Source organism: Rhinopithecus bieti, unplaced genomic scaffold, assembly GCF_001698545.2.
Source record: "Rhinopithecus bieti isolate Rb0 unplaced genomic scaffold, ASM169854v2 scaffold_5022, whole genome shotgun sequence".
NCBI classification, from domain to species: domain Eukaryota; kingdom Metazoa; phylum Chordata; class Mammalia; order Primates; family Cercopithecidae; genus Rhinopithecus; species Rhinopithecus bieti.
The window spans coordinates 598,851-614,636 of NW_016804965.1; the positions used below are offsets into that span (position 1 = coordinate 598,851).

General features: G+C 38.8%; 1 protein-coding gene across 4 annotated transcripts in view; it reads left to right on the top strand.

Moving 5' to 3' along the window:
- Window positions 1–12,561, top strand: part of PDE7A (phosphodiesterase 7A) — a 126,451-nt gene extending 113,890 nt beyond the window's left edge. For 3 of the 4 annotated variants that reach the window (XM_017870786.1, XM_017870788.1, XM_017870787.1), the window contains exons 8-13: window positions 772–903; window positions 1,107–1,198; window positions 3,522–3,666; window positions 4,091–4,187; window positions 4,823–4,903; window positions 9,224–11,050. In XM_017870786.1, the coding sequence (XP_017726275.1) occupies window positions 772–903; window positions 1,107–1,198; window positions 3,522–3,666; window positions 4,091–4,187; window positions 4,823–4,903; window positions 9,224–9,429 (753 nt within the window). In that variant the 3' untranslated portion in view covers window positions 9,430–11,050. Of the gene's footprint in view, window positions 1–771; window positions 904–1,106; window positions 1,199–3,521; window positions 3,667–4,090; window positions 4,188–4,822; window positions 4,904–9,223; window positions 11,051–12,080 lie in introns of those variants that run through there. The other variant, XR_001885311.1, reaches the window with a different exon arrangement.
- Window positions 12,562–15,786: the final 3,225 nt, after the last annotated feature.

Genomic DNA, 15,786 nt, shown 5'->3' on the forward strand with positions numbered 1-15,786 from the left:
TGTGGGAACACAAATCTGGCAAAGTTTGCCAGAAAATGAGAGGCGATTCCCGAAAAATAGGTGATATAGTCAAGGTCATCTTTTTTATCATTGAACATTTGTCAACTAATCACAAACTTTTATTTATTGTGATTATTATATCGAGTAAGTTTGGTAATGATTATTAAGAATAAAGTTACAATTTCTGATGTACAAGATTGCTTTCCCTGACATGAATACATTGTGTCATTGTTATGAATGTATCCATCCGTTGAGGGAGGATTTTATCACAGACTTGACACAGACTTCCACTTAACATGATTACTCATTAGCCTCCTTAAACATCAGGACTACAGGAATAACCTTACATTTTAGATTACATTATTGAAATCCAATAACCAGTTTGTTGATAAACACCCTTAAAATATTAGGTCTTTTGTTCAGTAATGGCTACAATAATAAAAATGTGCCAAACTGTATTTGTCATTTTAAAGCCATTATTTCTCAAAAAGAATGGTTTATGCTTTAGCTGCCATTTTAATTAAGCTTGTTAAAAATGAAATGGCCTAAGGATGAGCTCTGTAAACTCCACGTGGGCAGGGCCACTGTTGTATCATGCCTTTGCCAGTGTGGTGATGAGGAGGCCAGGACCTGGCAGGTGTGCTTAGTGGACCTAATGAACAACTGCCTGAAGAATGACGTGAAGAGGGAGGAGATTGTCACCACTGCCATTGGCTGCTAGAGCTTATTTTAGATATATCTGTGATTCATTATTCTTTTGTCACACTTCAGCTTGCCAATTCTGTAACTCCTTGGGATATCTTGCTGAGCTTAATTGCAGCTGCCACTCATGATCTGGATCATCCAGGTGTTAATCAACCTTTCCTTATTAAAACTAACCATTACTTGGCAACTTTATACAAGGTTAGTGCAATTTTATCATCAAGACTTACTATTTTTGCATTCTAGAAAATGTTTCATATTTTGAAGAAATGAAAGTAATGAAAATAAATTCTCAGTGAATATTAGAATTTTAACCAGATTAATATTGCTAACAGTATTGTTAGTAATGATATGTCCAGAAAGAGACGTATCATTAAGTAACTCAGAAACGTCCTTTGTTGTAGAATACCTCAGTACTGGAAAATCACCACTGGAGATCTGCAGTGGGCTTATTGAGAGAATCAGGCTTATTCTCACATCTGCCATTAGAAAGCAGGTAGGTTGGATTAAGACAAATTTAATTTGTTATTGGTTATAGAAGTTAAGTGGGTAAAGTAATTTTATAAAGTTTTAAAAATTGTGATGTTCAGGTATTCTGCGGTTTTCAGTGTTTGTCAAATTATATACAATTTTAATAATTTAGACCTATACTACTGTATAGTCAGTAACATTTTAATGGATAGTTATTTTTATAAAAGACTATTCCATGGATTTGAATACTATAAAATCACTCCAAATACACAATGGCTCAGGCATAGTATACTGCTTATTTACATAAATAGATATTACATATTTCCATACTCAGCTGAATAAAACCTTAAGGTCTAGGTATAAAGGTTAAGTGGATGGAATGTAAACATTCTATTATATTAAATAGATTTATTAAAATCTGTTCCCAGAAGTTTTCAAAACTGACAAGAAAGTAAAGACAGTGCCTTAATATCCTCAATAGCATAATCCTGGAGTCACACTTCTGGAGCTATAGGATACAATAATGAATGAAAAAAACCCTAATATTTTAGAAAAAAAAATAAGTGGGCTATTTTAGAACCTAATAAAGAGCATTAATGTGAATAACACGATGGTGATGGTTTATAAAATCTCACATGCGGGCGCCGGCTGCGCTCGCCCTCGTAATCCAGACTTTGGCGAGGCCGAGACGCGCGGAATCACGAGGATCAAGGAGATCGAGACCAATCCGGGCTAACATGCGGTGAAACCCCGTCTCTACTAAAAAATTTTAAACAAAAACTCCCAGCTCGCGCGACCCGTGCCCAGCGGGCGCGCTGGTAGTTCCCAGCTACTCGGAGGCTGACGGCCACCGCACGCCGAGAATGGCCCGTAAACCCAGGAGGCGGAGGCTTGCAGGAGCTGAGACATCCGGGCCCACCTGCTCCCCAGGCGCCCGGCGCAGACAGAGTAAGACTCTGCCTCAAAAAAAAAAAAAAAAAAAAAAATCTCAACATCATTTCGTAGTGTGGGCCACACACAAGCTTTTTAGTAATGTTACACTGAGGGAAAATGCAAGTCACGAAACCATGAAAGTGGATCGAAGCCATCCACGTCAAGAAAAGTGGTGAGGCATAAAAATATGTTTGAGTATTAAAATTTAAGTTCCACCTGCTGTTCAATGGTTTCCCTTTCATAATTTAAAACAACTTTATAAAAAACTAAGTATTTTATGTAATGACCGTGAGAAAAAAGTTGGACTTTATTTTTTATTTTTTTAAATCTTTATTCACAGATACCATTTGGAGTATGATAATACTTCTGGTACATAAAATCATTTTTTGCTGTAGTACAAATACGAAAATTGCTTAAACACACTGTATATGTAAATTATGATCTTAAAATTAAGACAGATTAAAATGTTTGCTTCATTATTCCCTTTTTAAAAATCATGTTTTTCATTTGATGATTAACCCTGTTGAGTTCTCAGATTTAATAAAAATGGAAATAAGGAATACTACCTAATAGCATTATTTAATGTTTTCTTCATTTAGAGTTTGCTTTATTTAACATTCAATATTGTGAGTCTTTGTATCTATTTGACAGCTCTTTACTGATCATTATACAGAGATAGTGTTTGCTATGGCCCATTAAAACAAAAGGCAAGAATTTTTTTTAAAGTGTATTTATCTTAAGTGACCTGAGGCAGTTTTATAAATGATGTATGTATTTGCTGTTTGTATTAACATGTTACCTTTTCCTTCCAGAAAATTGGATATGCATTTACAGATAACTGATTGGTTCTTGAGTTTAACCTTGAAAACACAGTTGACTCTGAACTTTATTAAGTTGCTCAGGGGAATTGCAACAGGCATCTTAGTCAAAATGTCTGTAGGAGTCAGCTGTTGAATGGGTCATTATTCTTTCTATTTGAATCTTCCTTCTGCCTTCAGATCTCAGGCACTAAAAAGGAAACCAAAGTTGTGTAATTACCCTTAGCACAAGAATTTTCCAGCAAAGAATCCCAGCAAGGAACTTTCTCAGACAACATACCAATGTTATATTGATTTTTGTTTTTTAAGCAAATAATACCACCTTGACTGGCAAAATAAAGGCTCTCCTTTTGGAATGTTTGCATATTGGTATTTTCCTACAAACTCTCTTGGTTTTAGTTTTGATTATTTTAATAGCTTTTTTTGAAGCATTCCATGAAACTCATTTTTTTGTGTGATAAATTTTAAATTGAATGATAGTTGGATATTTTAGGGTACCATAAAGCCTTCCGATTATTACGGTTAAGAAAAAAAAATCAAGAAGTAAACATTTAATTGAAAGTCTTGTATTTTCTCTTTGTATTTCTCTAATTCCAGGCAACAAATGGAGACACAGATAGGTGCTCTGATACTAGCCACAGACATCAGTCGCCAGAATGAGTATCTGTCTTTGTTTAGGTCCCATTTGGATAGAGGTGATTTATGCCTAGAAGACACCAGACATAGACATTTGGTTTTACAGGTAAAATGGGGCTTGGAAACATCCTATTTCTAGGATAAATTATGTGACTGTCAAACTAAAAAATGAAATATTCTAGTGTAGTTTTTCAGAGTGGTTAAATCTTGAGGGCAAGCTAAGGAATTTCCTTCGATTAGCACACACTCCTTCCAGAAGGAGATCACTGGTGAATCTGCTACCTAGGAAGGCATCATCGGTTATGTGTTTTTCATACTCAAGATTTCTGATGAAGACAGTTTTATAAGATTAGGGTACCAATTAAGAAATAGCATTTTATTCTCATAAATTCTTACATCTAAAATAGGAGAATTATATTTCTGGCTTATTTATTTATATTTATGGTTAATCCAGTCCTTGCACTTGGTTCTTTGGTATTATTGTCAAGTGTGTATATATCTTAAAGCAATATTAATGTTTTGTTTGCTAGATGGCTTTGAAATGTGCTGATATTTGTAACCCATGTCGGACCTGGGAATTAAGCAAGCAGTGGAGTGAAAAAGTAACGGAGGAATTCTTCCATCAAGGCACGTTACAGTATTGAGCGATAATTAATCCATCCAGTTCATTTTTTTAACATCATAAGAATAAAATAACTCAGTATTTATACGGGTCTAACAGTAGAGTCTTGATATTTTTAGTAACAATTCACAATAGATATACATATAATCAATACTCTACAAATTGAGTATCTGTTTTGAAATTTAGAAGTCCTCTTTTGGAATGATCAGATGTATTTATGCATTTATGAGTAGAGATAGATTAGGTTTGGAATTTTGCTGTACAGAAAGACTTCCCTGAACTTGCTTTATCCTTGTCATGTGTGGAGGGCCATATGAACATGAAAAACTTGTGTGTGTGTAATTTAAAGCCCAGATCCAGGAATCTTTATTTCATGAACCTTCCTTTCAGGTTGTATATTAATGTGTTATAAATTACAGTCTTGGGATGACATCTAGTGAAAGTTTTCTACCTCTTGCATTTAAATAAAATATCAGCTTGGCAATCTCTTCTATGTGTGAATAACTTAAAAGTTTAAAAGAACTAATTGTGAAGGAGGATTAAGTGTGTTTTCCTAAGAAATGCACAGGTATGTTGAAGCCTTATGTATTTAACCAGTAGATATTCTTCATATTAATACTCCTTTTTTTTCCATTTATAGGAGATATAGAAAAAAAGTATCATTTGAGTGTGAGTCCACTTTGCGATCGTCACACTGAATCTATTGCCAACATCCAGATTGGTAACTATATATATTTAGATATAGCTGGTTAGAAAAATGCCACTGTTTTATCAAGAAGGGAAATATATTTGAAATATAAAATATTAAAATTATGCTCATTTCTATTTTTTAAAATAATTTAAGAAATTTTACCCTTGTTTTCCCTTGTTACGACTTTTCTAATTCTCATTTAATTTTGGATGTAAAAGCATATTTTGCAGAACAGGCAGCAGCAATAACTTGTTTCTGTTCTTATGTAAATAAGAATCTATTATTTGCCCATGTGGAAGCTTATTTTGCATCATTTGGGACTGCCATTTAAAAATGGATAGGTAAACAAAGAAATGACAAAAATAAGATAAATAACAGTGGACAGGTGACCCACTGAGCCTGATCATAATATGAAGACCAGCTTCTGCCACTGCCTTTCCGGACTCTTACCACTGCCTGTTGATTAAATCTAACTCTTCAACATCCTAGACAGCCCCTTATAATCTAGCTTCAAATGCTCTGCAGCCATCTTGACTCAGCTTCCCTCTCACTTGCCTGCAGCATCTCGGGACGCTTCTGTGTTTCCCAAGTCTACGCTGTTCTTTCATTCTTTGTGCCTCGCCAGTGCTTTCCATGGGCCTCATAGAGTTATTTTTCTTGAAGATGCAGCTCAAATGTCACCTTCTCCAGAAGCTGCTCTCCACTTGCTTTAGGCGGAGTCAGTCACTTTTCTTCCAGATTCCAAAGTGCCTGATCCACTTGGTTGTGTATTCCTGGAGCCTAGCGCCACACTGGAAGCAGGAGGCCCTTGAGAACTATGTGTTGAGTGAACTAACTGTAATATTACAGAAAGCATAATGAAAGTGTCCTGTGACTGAAGTATGTGTAGCTTGTTGCAGAAGTTCACAGGAAGGTTGACTAGGATTGAGTGTGTTGGGCTTTGGGTATAAAGGAGGAGGATTCTGCGGGGGCAGTAGCTCAACAAGGAATAGAGAGAGGAGTGTGATTTGGGTAGCTGGTGTTAAATAGGGCCTTTGAGAATCAGACTGAACACAGTGAAATATGTGCCCAAAGTTCAGAAAGATGAGGTTTCCAGAAACTCAGAAGGTAGCACAGTATGTGCTACATTGTGATTGCAATGGATGCTGGTGGAAGAAAAGTGCGTAGTGGCCAATTTGACTGCAGAGTGACAGGTAGAGAAGGGAAGAGCATGTAGAAGTGTGGCCCAGACTTTAGGAGTGTGAGGGATGCCAAATCTCCCAGAGAGCTCAGACTGGCCAGGAATGCTGAGGGTAGCAGATGCTTTTCTTTTGGGAGGATAGTGAAACAATTTAGAACCAGATATGCTTTGTCTTGATTCTAAAGTAGAATAATCTTCAAATGCAAAAGAATACATTAGAAATGGACAAAAGTAATCCCAGCACTTTGGGAGGCCAAGGCGAGCTGATCACTTGAGGTCAGGAGTTCGAGACCAGCCTGGTCAAGATAGTGAAACCCCCCCACCTCTACTAAAAATACAAAAATTAGCTGGGCGTGATGGCCACTCGGGAGGCTGAGGTAGGAGAATCGCTTGAACCTGGGAGGCAGAGGTTGCAGTGAGCTGATACCGTGCCACTGCATTCCAGCCTGGGCAACAGAATGAAACTCCATCACTCCATCTCAAAAATAAATAAATAAATAAGTAAAATGGACAAAAGAGAATTGAATCGAAGACAGGCGAATGGGTAGTCAACTCAGTTACTTTTAATATTAAATGTATTTTTATCTGAGTAAACTACTCCCTTGTTTAATGGGAGAACTTGCAAATGAGATTTAAAACATTGCAATTTTTATAAGGTAACAACTAGATCCCTTTCACTGTTCATCTCAAGCTATTGATCTTGTCAGTGTTGTACAGATGTAGAATGGGTTGTCAGGGATAAGGTCACTGATCTGATGGTGATCGTTAACATCTGCTGACTACACACAACCACCTTAGGGGACAGGCGCTTTGAGCATCCTTATTTTCAGATGGTTTGCCCACTTCATGCAGTCAACAGGTGTTGGTGTTGGCCTTCAAATCCAGGTCTTTCTGACATCAAATCCAATCCCAGCCTCTTAGCAACTCACCAAGCAGTGATTACTACTCCCCAGCATAGGGGCAGTATGTGCAAGTCATGTTGAACTAATACAGTTTCCTTCTTTGATAGGAATACTAATTTTGTTGAACAAGAAAATATCATGTACTGGATAAGAGTAAGGCATTTGACAAGGCGTCCTGTGAAATCTGTGAAGATAAAGTAGAGGCTTGTGGGGCCAGTACAATTAAATGGATTCACAAATGGTTGAACAGCTGTGTTCGAGGTACTAATTAATAGAGAGTCCTGCCCTCTGAGAGAGAGGCTGTGTCCATGGCTCTGGCCTGTTCATTTTTATCAGGTATTTAAGACCTAAAAGAAATTTTAGGTTAACATAGAGCCAGAAGTGATAGCTAATTTGTTGGCTGTTGAAGGTAAGATCCCAAGGATCTCAACCAGTTGGAACAGTGAGAGGGATGAAATAAGGTGAATGGTGTGAAACCTATAATAATAAGGGCCTGCATGTGGGTACACAACTCGTGGCTCATGACTTTATGGCACGTAGGAAAGACAGGGCTTTGGGTGGCTGGCTCAACATGACACTGTAGTGTGAGGATGGCTGCCAGAAAGCCGCTGTGTGCTTTGACTGTAATGACACTTTTCTATGTTTGCTATCTCTTTCTCCTTACCAGAACATAAGCTCCTTGAGGGCAGGGATCTTGTCTGTCTTATTCACTGCTGTATACCCAGGCACAGTGCCAGTGACATAGTAGGTTCTCAGTAAATATGTGTGAAGGGAATAGATCAATGAAAGAAAGCCTTATTGCACATATTGTACATAGTATTTCAGATACCATAATTATATACACTTAAAAATTCAGCCATCAGACCATATATAACTTTCCTGATTAAAAGTAGTGGATGCTAGTTGCTTTAATTCTGCTGAGATTCTTATGTTGGATAAATGGAACCTATGTTGTCTGTGTTCCACATGGTCTTTTGCTGCAACGAGTCTTGGATATGAAGACAATTTTAAAGCAGTGATAGAATCTGAACGTATATTTTCCCCATTCTTAACAGATCAAAATGTGAGAAAGATGTTATTTGTTCCCGATATATATGATTTGATTGATAGCTATTTTCTAGAGGGCTTCTTTTGACCCTGTGTAAGATACTACTTAGTATTAAGTCAGATCTAATGTGCAGTGGAGTGCTGTATAACCTAAAGATGCAAACAATCCTGAAATCACTCATTTTCCTTTTCTGACTGTGAATTAAGGGAGATTATATGAATTGTTTATCAAATAGGTCTCTGGTACACAGTTGGTGTCCACTTTAATTATTTTTTTTCACTAACCCCACCTGTTATTTTCAGACTGACTCTTATCATAAGTTTTGGCTTTATAAATTCTGAGTTAAAAAAAATGACCAATTGTAATCATGACCAGGCATGAAGATTCCATCCCTGAGGGGTAAAGCAGTAGACTACTGCCAGCTCCACTTCAGTTCAGGCCACATCACCCTCAGTCCTGAAGGAGACCCCTTCTTAGCCTCCAGTTGTTGCCCTGCAACTCTGCCTCAAATTGGGTTATGCCCGGGTATCCTCAGAGTTGATATGGCCAGTGTACGTTTGCTTAAGTAGAAGAATGTAGTTGTGCCACTGAGAAGGATAACCGGAAAAGATTGGATATGTTTGTCAGTTCACTTTTACTTAAATTTCCATTGAGTTACTTAAGAAATCAGTTCTTCAAAGCAGATATGTGCATTTATAGACTCTGTCACCTACACACACACAGGAATTTTTTTTTTTTTTTTTTTTTGATATGGAGTCTCGCTGTGTTGCCCAGGCTGGAGCGCAGTGGCGCAATCTCCACTCACTGCAAGCTCCGCCTCCCAGATTCACGCCATTCTCCTGCCTCAGCCTCCCATGTAGCTGGGACTATAGGTGCCCGCCACTGCGCCCGGCTAATTTTGTATTTTAGTAGAGATGGGGTTTCACCGTTTTAGCCAGGATGGTCTCGATCTCCTGACCTCGTGATTCGCCCGTCTCAGCCTCCCGAAGTGCTGGGATTACAGGTGTGAGCCACCGCACCCAGCCAAGAAATCAGTTCTTCAAAGCAGATATGTACATTTATAGACTCTGTCACCTACACACACACACAGGAATCTTTTGAAAAAGATCTAGGTAATACTGGAGTAGGACGTAGGAAGGTTAACACTGTATAGATGATGTTTTAAAGATAGAGTTTCAGCATATATGTTAATAACTTTTTCTTCTGTTTATTTTCTCAAGGTTTTATGACTTACCTAGTGGAGCCTTTATTTACAGAATGGGCCAGGTTTTCCAATACAAGGCTATCCCAGACAATGCTTGGACATGTGGGGCTGAATAAAGCCAGCTGGAAGGGACTGCAGAGAGAACAGTCCAGCAGTGAGGACACTGATGCTGCATTTGAGTTGAACTCACAGTTATTACCTCAGGAAAATCGGTTATCATAACCCCCAGAACCAGTGGGACAAACTGCCTCCTGGAGGTTTTTAGAAATGTGAAATGGGGTCTTGAGGTGAGAGAACTTACTCTTGACTGCCAAGGTTTCCAAGTGAGTGATGCCAGCCAGCATTATTTATTTCCAAGATTTCCTCTGTTGGATCATTTGAACCCACTTGTTAATTGTAAGACCTGAACATACAGCAATATGAATTTGGCTTTCATGTGGAACCTTGAATATGCAAAGCCCAGCAGGAGAGAATCCAAAAGGAGTAACAAAGGAAGTTTTGATATGTGCCACGACTTTTTCAAAGCGTCTAATCTTCAAAACGTGAAAGTTGAATTGTTCAGCAACAATCTCTTGGAATTTAACCAGTCTGATGCAACAATGTGTATCTTGTACCTTCCACTAAGTTCTCTCTGAGAAAATGGAAATGTGAAGTGCCCAGCCTCTGCTGCCTCTGGCAAGACAATGTTTACAAATCAACTCTGAAAATATTGGTTCTAAATTGCCTTGGAGCATGATTGTGAAGGAACCACTCAAAACAAATTTAAAGATCAAACTTTAGACTGCAGCTCTTTCCCCCTGGTTTGCCTTTTTTCTTCTTTGGATGCCACCAAAGCCTCCCATTTGCTATAGTTTTATTTCGTGCACTGGAAACTGAGATTTATCATAGAGTACCGCCAAGCTTTCACTCCAGTGCTGTTTGGCAATGCAATTTTTTTTTAACGATTAGTTTTTAATTTGGGGCGGGAGGGGAAGAACACCAATGTCCTAGCTGTATTATGATTCTGCAGTGAAGACATTGCATGTTGTTTTCACTACTGTACACTTGACCTGCACATGCGAGAAAAAGGTGGAATGTTTAAAACACCATAATCAGCTCAGGGTATTTGCCAATCTGAAATAAAAGTGGGATGGGGAAGTGTGTCCTTCAGATCAAGGGTACTAAAGTCCCTTTCGCTGCAGTGAGTGAGAGGTATGTTGTGTGTGAATGTATGGATGTGTGTTTGCGTGCATGTTTGTGCATGTGTGACTGTGCATGTTATGTTTCTCCATGTGGGAAGAGATTTGAAATGTAAGCTTTTATTTATTATTTTAGAATGTGACATAATGAGCAGCCACACTTGGGGGAGGGGAAGGTTGGTAGGTAAGCTGTAACAGATTGCTCCAGTTGCCTTAAACTATGCACATAGCTAAGTGACCAAACTTCTTGTTTTGATTTGAAAAAAGTGCATTGTTTTCTTGTCCCTCCCTTTGATGAAACGTTACCCTTTGACGGGCCTTTTGATGTGAACAGATGTTTTCTAGGACAAACTATAAGGACTAATTTTAAACTTCAAACATTCCACTTTTGTAATTTGTTTTAAATTGTTTTATGTATAGTAAGCACAACTGTAATCTAGTTTTAAGAGAAACCGGTGCTTTCTTTTAGTTCATTTGTATTTCCCTTGTTACTGTAAAAGACTGTTTATTAATTGTTTACAGTTTGTTGCAACAGCCATTTTCTTGGGAGAAAGCTTGAGTGTAAAGCCATTTGTAAAAGGCTTTGCCATACTCATTTTAATATGTGCCTGTTGCTGTTAACTTTTGATGAATAAAAACCTATCTTTTCATATTTTTATCTTTGACATTTACCTTTTAACTCAATCCTTTGGAAAACACAATGCTAAATTACAAGGAAATCAAAGGTAGCTTCTTGGCTCTTGCATTCATCCCTCAGATGTTTACTCAGTCCGAGCTTATCTACTAATGTCTCACCTTGCAAGTGAGTAAGCCGAAGCCTAGTTAGGGCTGTTCGGCGTCCTGACTAACACAGGGGAGAGGTCAGCTTTGAGCCAGGCCTTTTGTTCCCACAGTGGTGAACTGCCTAAGACATCAGCAACTCTTGCAAGTACTAAAATACTAGTTGTATTTATTTCTATCAATCATTGGCCTTTTTAAAGTGATAAGAAAAGGCCACTCCATTCTACTTGATTGATACCAATGTAAAAAAGGTACCACTGTGCCATTCCTGTATCTTCCCAGGTCCAATTCATTAGAAGGGATATGGTGCAAACTTCTAAGTCAAACACATTAATATATTATTTGTACAGAAGAGTGTTGATGTCCAATAGAAACAGAATGCAAGCCACGTAATTTTCAGTTTTCTAGTAGCCACGTTTAGAAAACATGGAATTTTAGTAATATCTATTCCAATATATCCAAAATATTGTATCATTTTAAAATGTCAATATAAAAACAATGAGATGTTTCACATTCTTTTGGGGGGTACTAAGTCTTTGAAATCCAGTGTATATTGTGTACTTAACAGCACATCTCAATTTGGACTAGTCATATCTCAGGCACCCAATATCCACATGTGGCTAGTGGCTACCATATTGGACAGTGTGGGTATAGAGGCCTGAGGGTAGTAGAGGAATGTGGTCAGCTGGTCACTCTCGCGAGATGGCCATACCTTGGCCAATATTTAATGTGTACAGAAAGTCTGATAAACTCATAGATCCTTAAAAACTCAGGCGCAGTGTTTCAGTACATAGAGAGTGGAACTATCATGGCAAACCCACATTAACCAAGCTCACAGTAACTATTTTTTTAAAACACTATCAGTATTTTAATTTACAATGAGAAATGTAACTATCAATTATTCTCTCCCTTTAGGCAAATCTTCCTGGGAAGCCAAATTATGATCAGCTGGTGAGCATGGATTCTGAGCAAGGGAAGCAAGTTGCCTCGTGCACCCATGTCCCTCTGGGGATGTATCTTCTGTGATATTCATGTTTGTGGACCAGGGTACCAGCTTCCCCTGGAAGGTGCTAGAGATTCTCTGCCAGTAGTTGCTTCTCCACATCAGCTTCTGATTGGCACGTCCATTAGATAACGTCATTACCTCAAGCCTTGTTTCAGTTGAGCTCACCTGGGTGCCATTCTGCCTGTATACATCATTGCTTCTGCTCTGATCCATTGTTTGTGTTACAGTTTGAAACTCAAAAGATCATCCTATTTCCACATTCTCAGGGGGACTGCGGGTGTGGCTGCCATTTCCTGCCTATGCATATAATAAACCCATTGAAAAGTTGTTTTGTTATGTATATTTGAGGATCACCTTCTATAGCCCTACTTTTTTTTTTTTTTTTTTTGAGACAGGGTCTCATTGTTAACTAGGCTGGAGTGCAGTGGCATGATCACTGCAGCCTCCACCTCCTGGGCTTAAGTGATCCTCCCACTCAGCTTCCTGAGTGCCACCACACCGCCCAGCTAATTTTTTAAAAACATTTTTGTGGCCAGGCATGGTAGCTCACACCTGTAATCCCAGCACTTTGGCAGGCTGAGGCAGGTGGACCACCTGAGGCCAGGAGTTCGAGGCCAGCCTGGCCAACATGGTGAAACCCCGTCTCTACTAAAATACAAAATTAGCTGAGCGTGGTGGTGCATGCCTGTAATCCCAGCAACTCAGGAGGCTGAGGCAGGAGAATTGCTTGAACCCAGGTGGCGGGGGTTGCAGGGAGCAGAGATTGTGCTATTGCACTCCAGCCTGGGCAATAGAGCAAGACTCCGTCTGAAAAAAAAAAAAAAAAAACCTTGCAGAGACAAGGTCTCACTTTGTTGGCTTGGCTGGTCTTGAACTCTTTGGCTCAAGCAGTCCTGCAACCGTGGCCTCCCAAAGTGCTGGGATTACAGGTGTGAGAAACTGCATCAGGCCTATAGCTCTGCTGCTTAAATAGGACCTATATTACTGGAGTGTTGATTTTTTTCTAGAAAAATTTTAGGAAACAGTTAAATATTTAAAAGATTACTTTTTTAAAAAGCAAGTAAATATTACAGAACAGAATGCAAAATTTATTTTACATGGGAGACTAAAAATTTTCACACACATGGCCACCCTTTGGGCCTCCTGGCTCAACATTTCAGGGACTGAGGGAGTCTCTGCTCTAGGAGTAAAAGGTCCTTGGAGAGAAAATTTTAAAAGTCCTAACCTCAAGAAAGAAAAACAAATTGGTTCCTGGTCAATATTTGTACTCAATGTAAATGTGATGGTTTGTAATGATACTCTTTGTATAAAAGTAAAAATCATATTTTATGTCCTTTGCAAACAAATATATTTGTACCTGAGGTACAGATTAGAGGTGCTAGTAATTCCTTGAAGACTCTGAAAATGATCTCTTTTCCAAAATGGTTTTTTGGTTTTATTAAACTTTCTATTTTCTTAAAACTTTCACATCAGGTATTTCCAATGTTTTCAAGCATGTATAAATATTTTAATGTATAAATGTTGTTTAAAATCCCCTCAGTCAGTATCTCCTGAGAAAATACACAGTGACCAATAGCTAATAGGAATTCAGTATTGCTTTCAAAGGAATGTGCATATTAATCACTGTAGCATTGGCATACAGTTGAAACATGGAGTAATATAGATCTGTGCAAGACTTAGCAGCTGTTCCTTGCTAATGACTTGTGTCATCTGGAAGGCCCCCAAGAGCCCATGGTCTACAGGTGGAATGACTACCAGTTGGGAGATGATGGAGAGCACCCAGCAGGTCTCCTCCATCTTCCTGGCTCCTGTGCTCAGCATGGGCTGGTGTACATTGGGCCATTAATAAATGTTTGTTGAACAAATTAATTTGGAATTAATGTGTTCCCTTTTTAGCTATCAATTTATTACTAGGAGATTATATTGAAACCCTTCTGTCTATACTGGAGTCATGTGGTAAGCAGTATCCAAGTTTCTGTTGTGTGCAGAAGATAGCACTAGATATAATAAAGGGGGTATTAAAAACTACAAACCTTGTTTTCTGTTCTCAACCTGTCTGGGTGACAGAATAGTATGTGCAACATGTTACATAATATGGCGGATTTCTGTATGGTGCAATATAAGTAGTGTTGGGTTGTTTGGGAGAATGTGGGGTTTTGTTCAGATAATGATAAAAATGACACCATATCTACTAATTCTTGTATTTATAAAATTGTTGGCTGGGTGTGGTGGCTCACGTCCATAATCCCAGCTCTTTGGGAGTCCGAAGCAGACAGATCCGACATTAGGAGTTCGAGACCAATCTGGCCAACATAGCGAAACCCCATCTCTACTAAAAAAAAGTACAGAAATTAGCCGGGCATGGTGGTGTGTGCCTGTAATCCCAGCTACTGGAGAGGCAGAAGCAGGAGAATCTCTTGAACCCAAGAGGCAGAGGTTACAATGAGCTGAGATTGCACCACTGCACTCCAGCCTGGGCAACAGAATAAGACTTCATTTCAAAAATAGTTAACATCTATGACCGATAAAGTTACTTAGCCTTCAAATTTGATTCTAAAATAGTTTTAAATGTTCAGTATGCTACTTTAGGTAAAATACTTTCATCAATTACATATTTTAGTCTCATACCTACACATTCTAAGTTGTCCTGAAACCCAGCTTAAAGTCTAACAGAATGGTGGGGAAGACAGAAACACGTTTTTTTTTTATTTTTGTTTTGTGGATGTGTGTGTGTGTGTGTGTGTGTGTGAGATGGAGTCTTACTCTGTTGCCCAGGCTAGAGTGGAGTGGCGTGATCTTGGCTCACTGCAACCTCCACCTTCCGGGTTCAAGCAACTCTCCTGTCTCAGCCTCCGGAGTAGCTGGGATTACAGGTGTGCCCCACCACGCCCGGCTAATTTTTGTATTTTTAGTAGAGACGGGGTTTTACCATGTTGGCCAGGCTGGTCTTGAACTCCTGACCTCAGGTGATCCACCTGCCTCATCCTCCCAAAGTGCTGGAATTACAGGCGTGAGCCACTGCACCCGGCCACTCCTCTTAATATTAGATTTCTTGTTGGCTATAATTTAAAATTGAAGAACAGTGATGTAATTGGTTTACTGAAGCTTTCCACTGGTCCCATCAATAAGTCTTTGCCAAGACATTCCATCTTGTATTACAACACCTATCTGTAAGCTGTACATTTATTTACATGACATTTCTGAACACAGATTTGAAGTATTTCTTTATTGTTGAGCCATGTCCTGTAAAGAAACAGTAGACTGTAATGATTTCCCAAGTTCCCTTAACTTAGTTGAAATTAGTAAAAGTTACAGATCTAAAGATGAACCTTTTGAAGGAAATATTAGAAAGGATCGTGCTTGCCTTGGTCCACTCAGGCTGTTAGAACAAAGAACCAGAAACTGGGTGACTTATAAACAACAGTTATTTCTCACAGTTCTTGAGGCTGGAAATCTGAGATCAGGTGCTGGAATGGTCAGTTCTGGTAAGCACTGTCTTGACAGCTTGTCAGACCTAGGTTTCGGTCCTTAGGCAGGTTACCTAATCTTCTGAGTGGCTCCCTAACCTATAAACTGTCTGGTCCTTAAAGTAAAATTAACTATTGACATATGGTA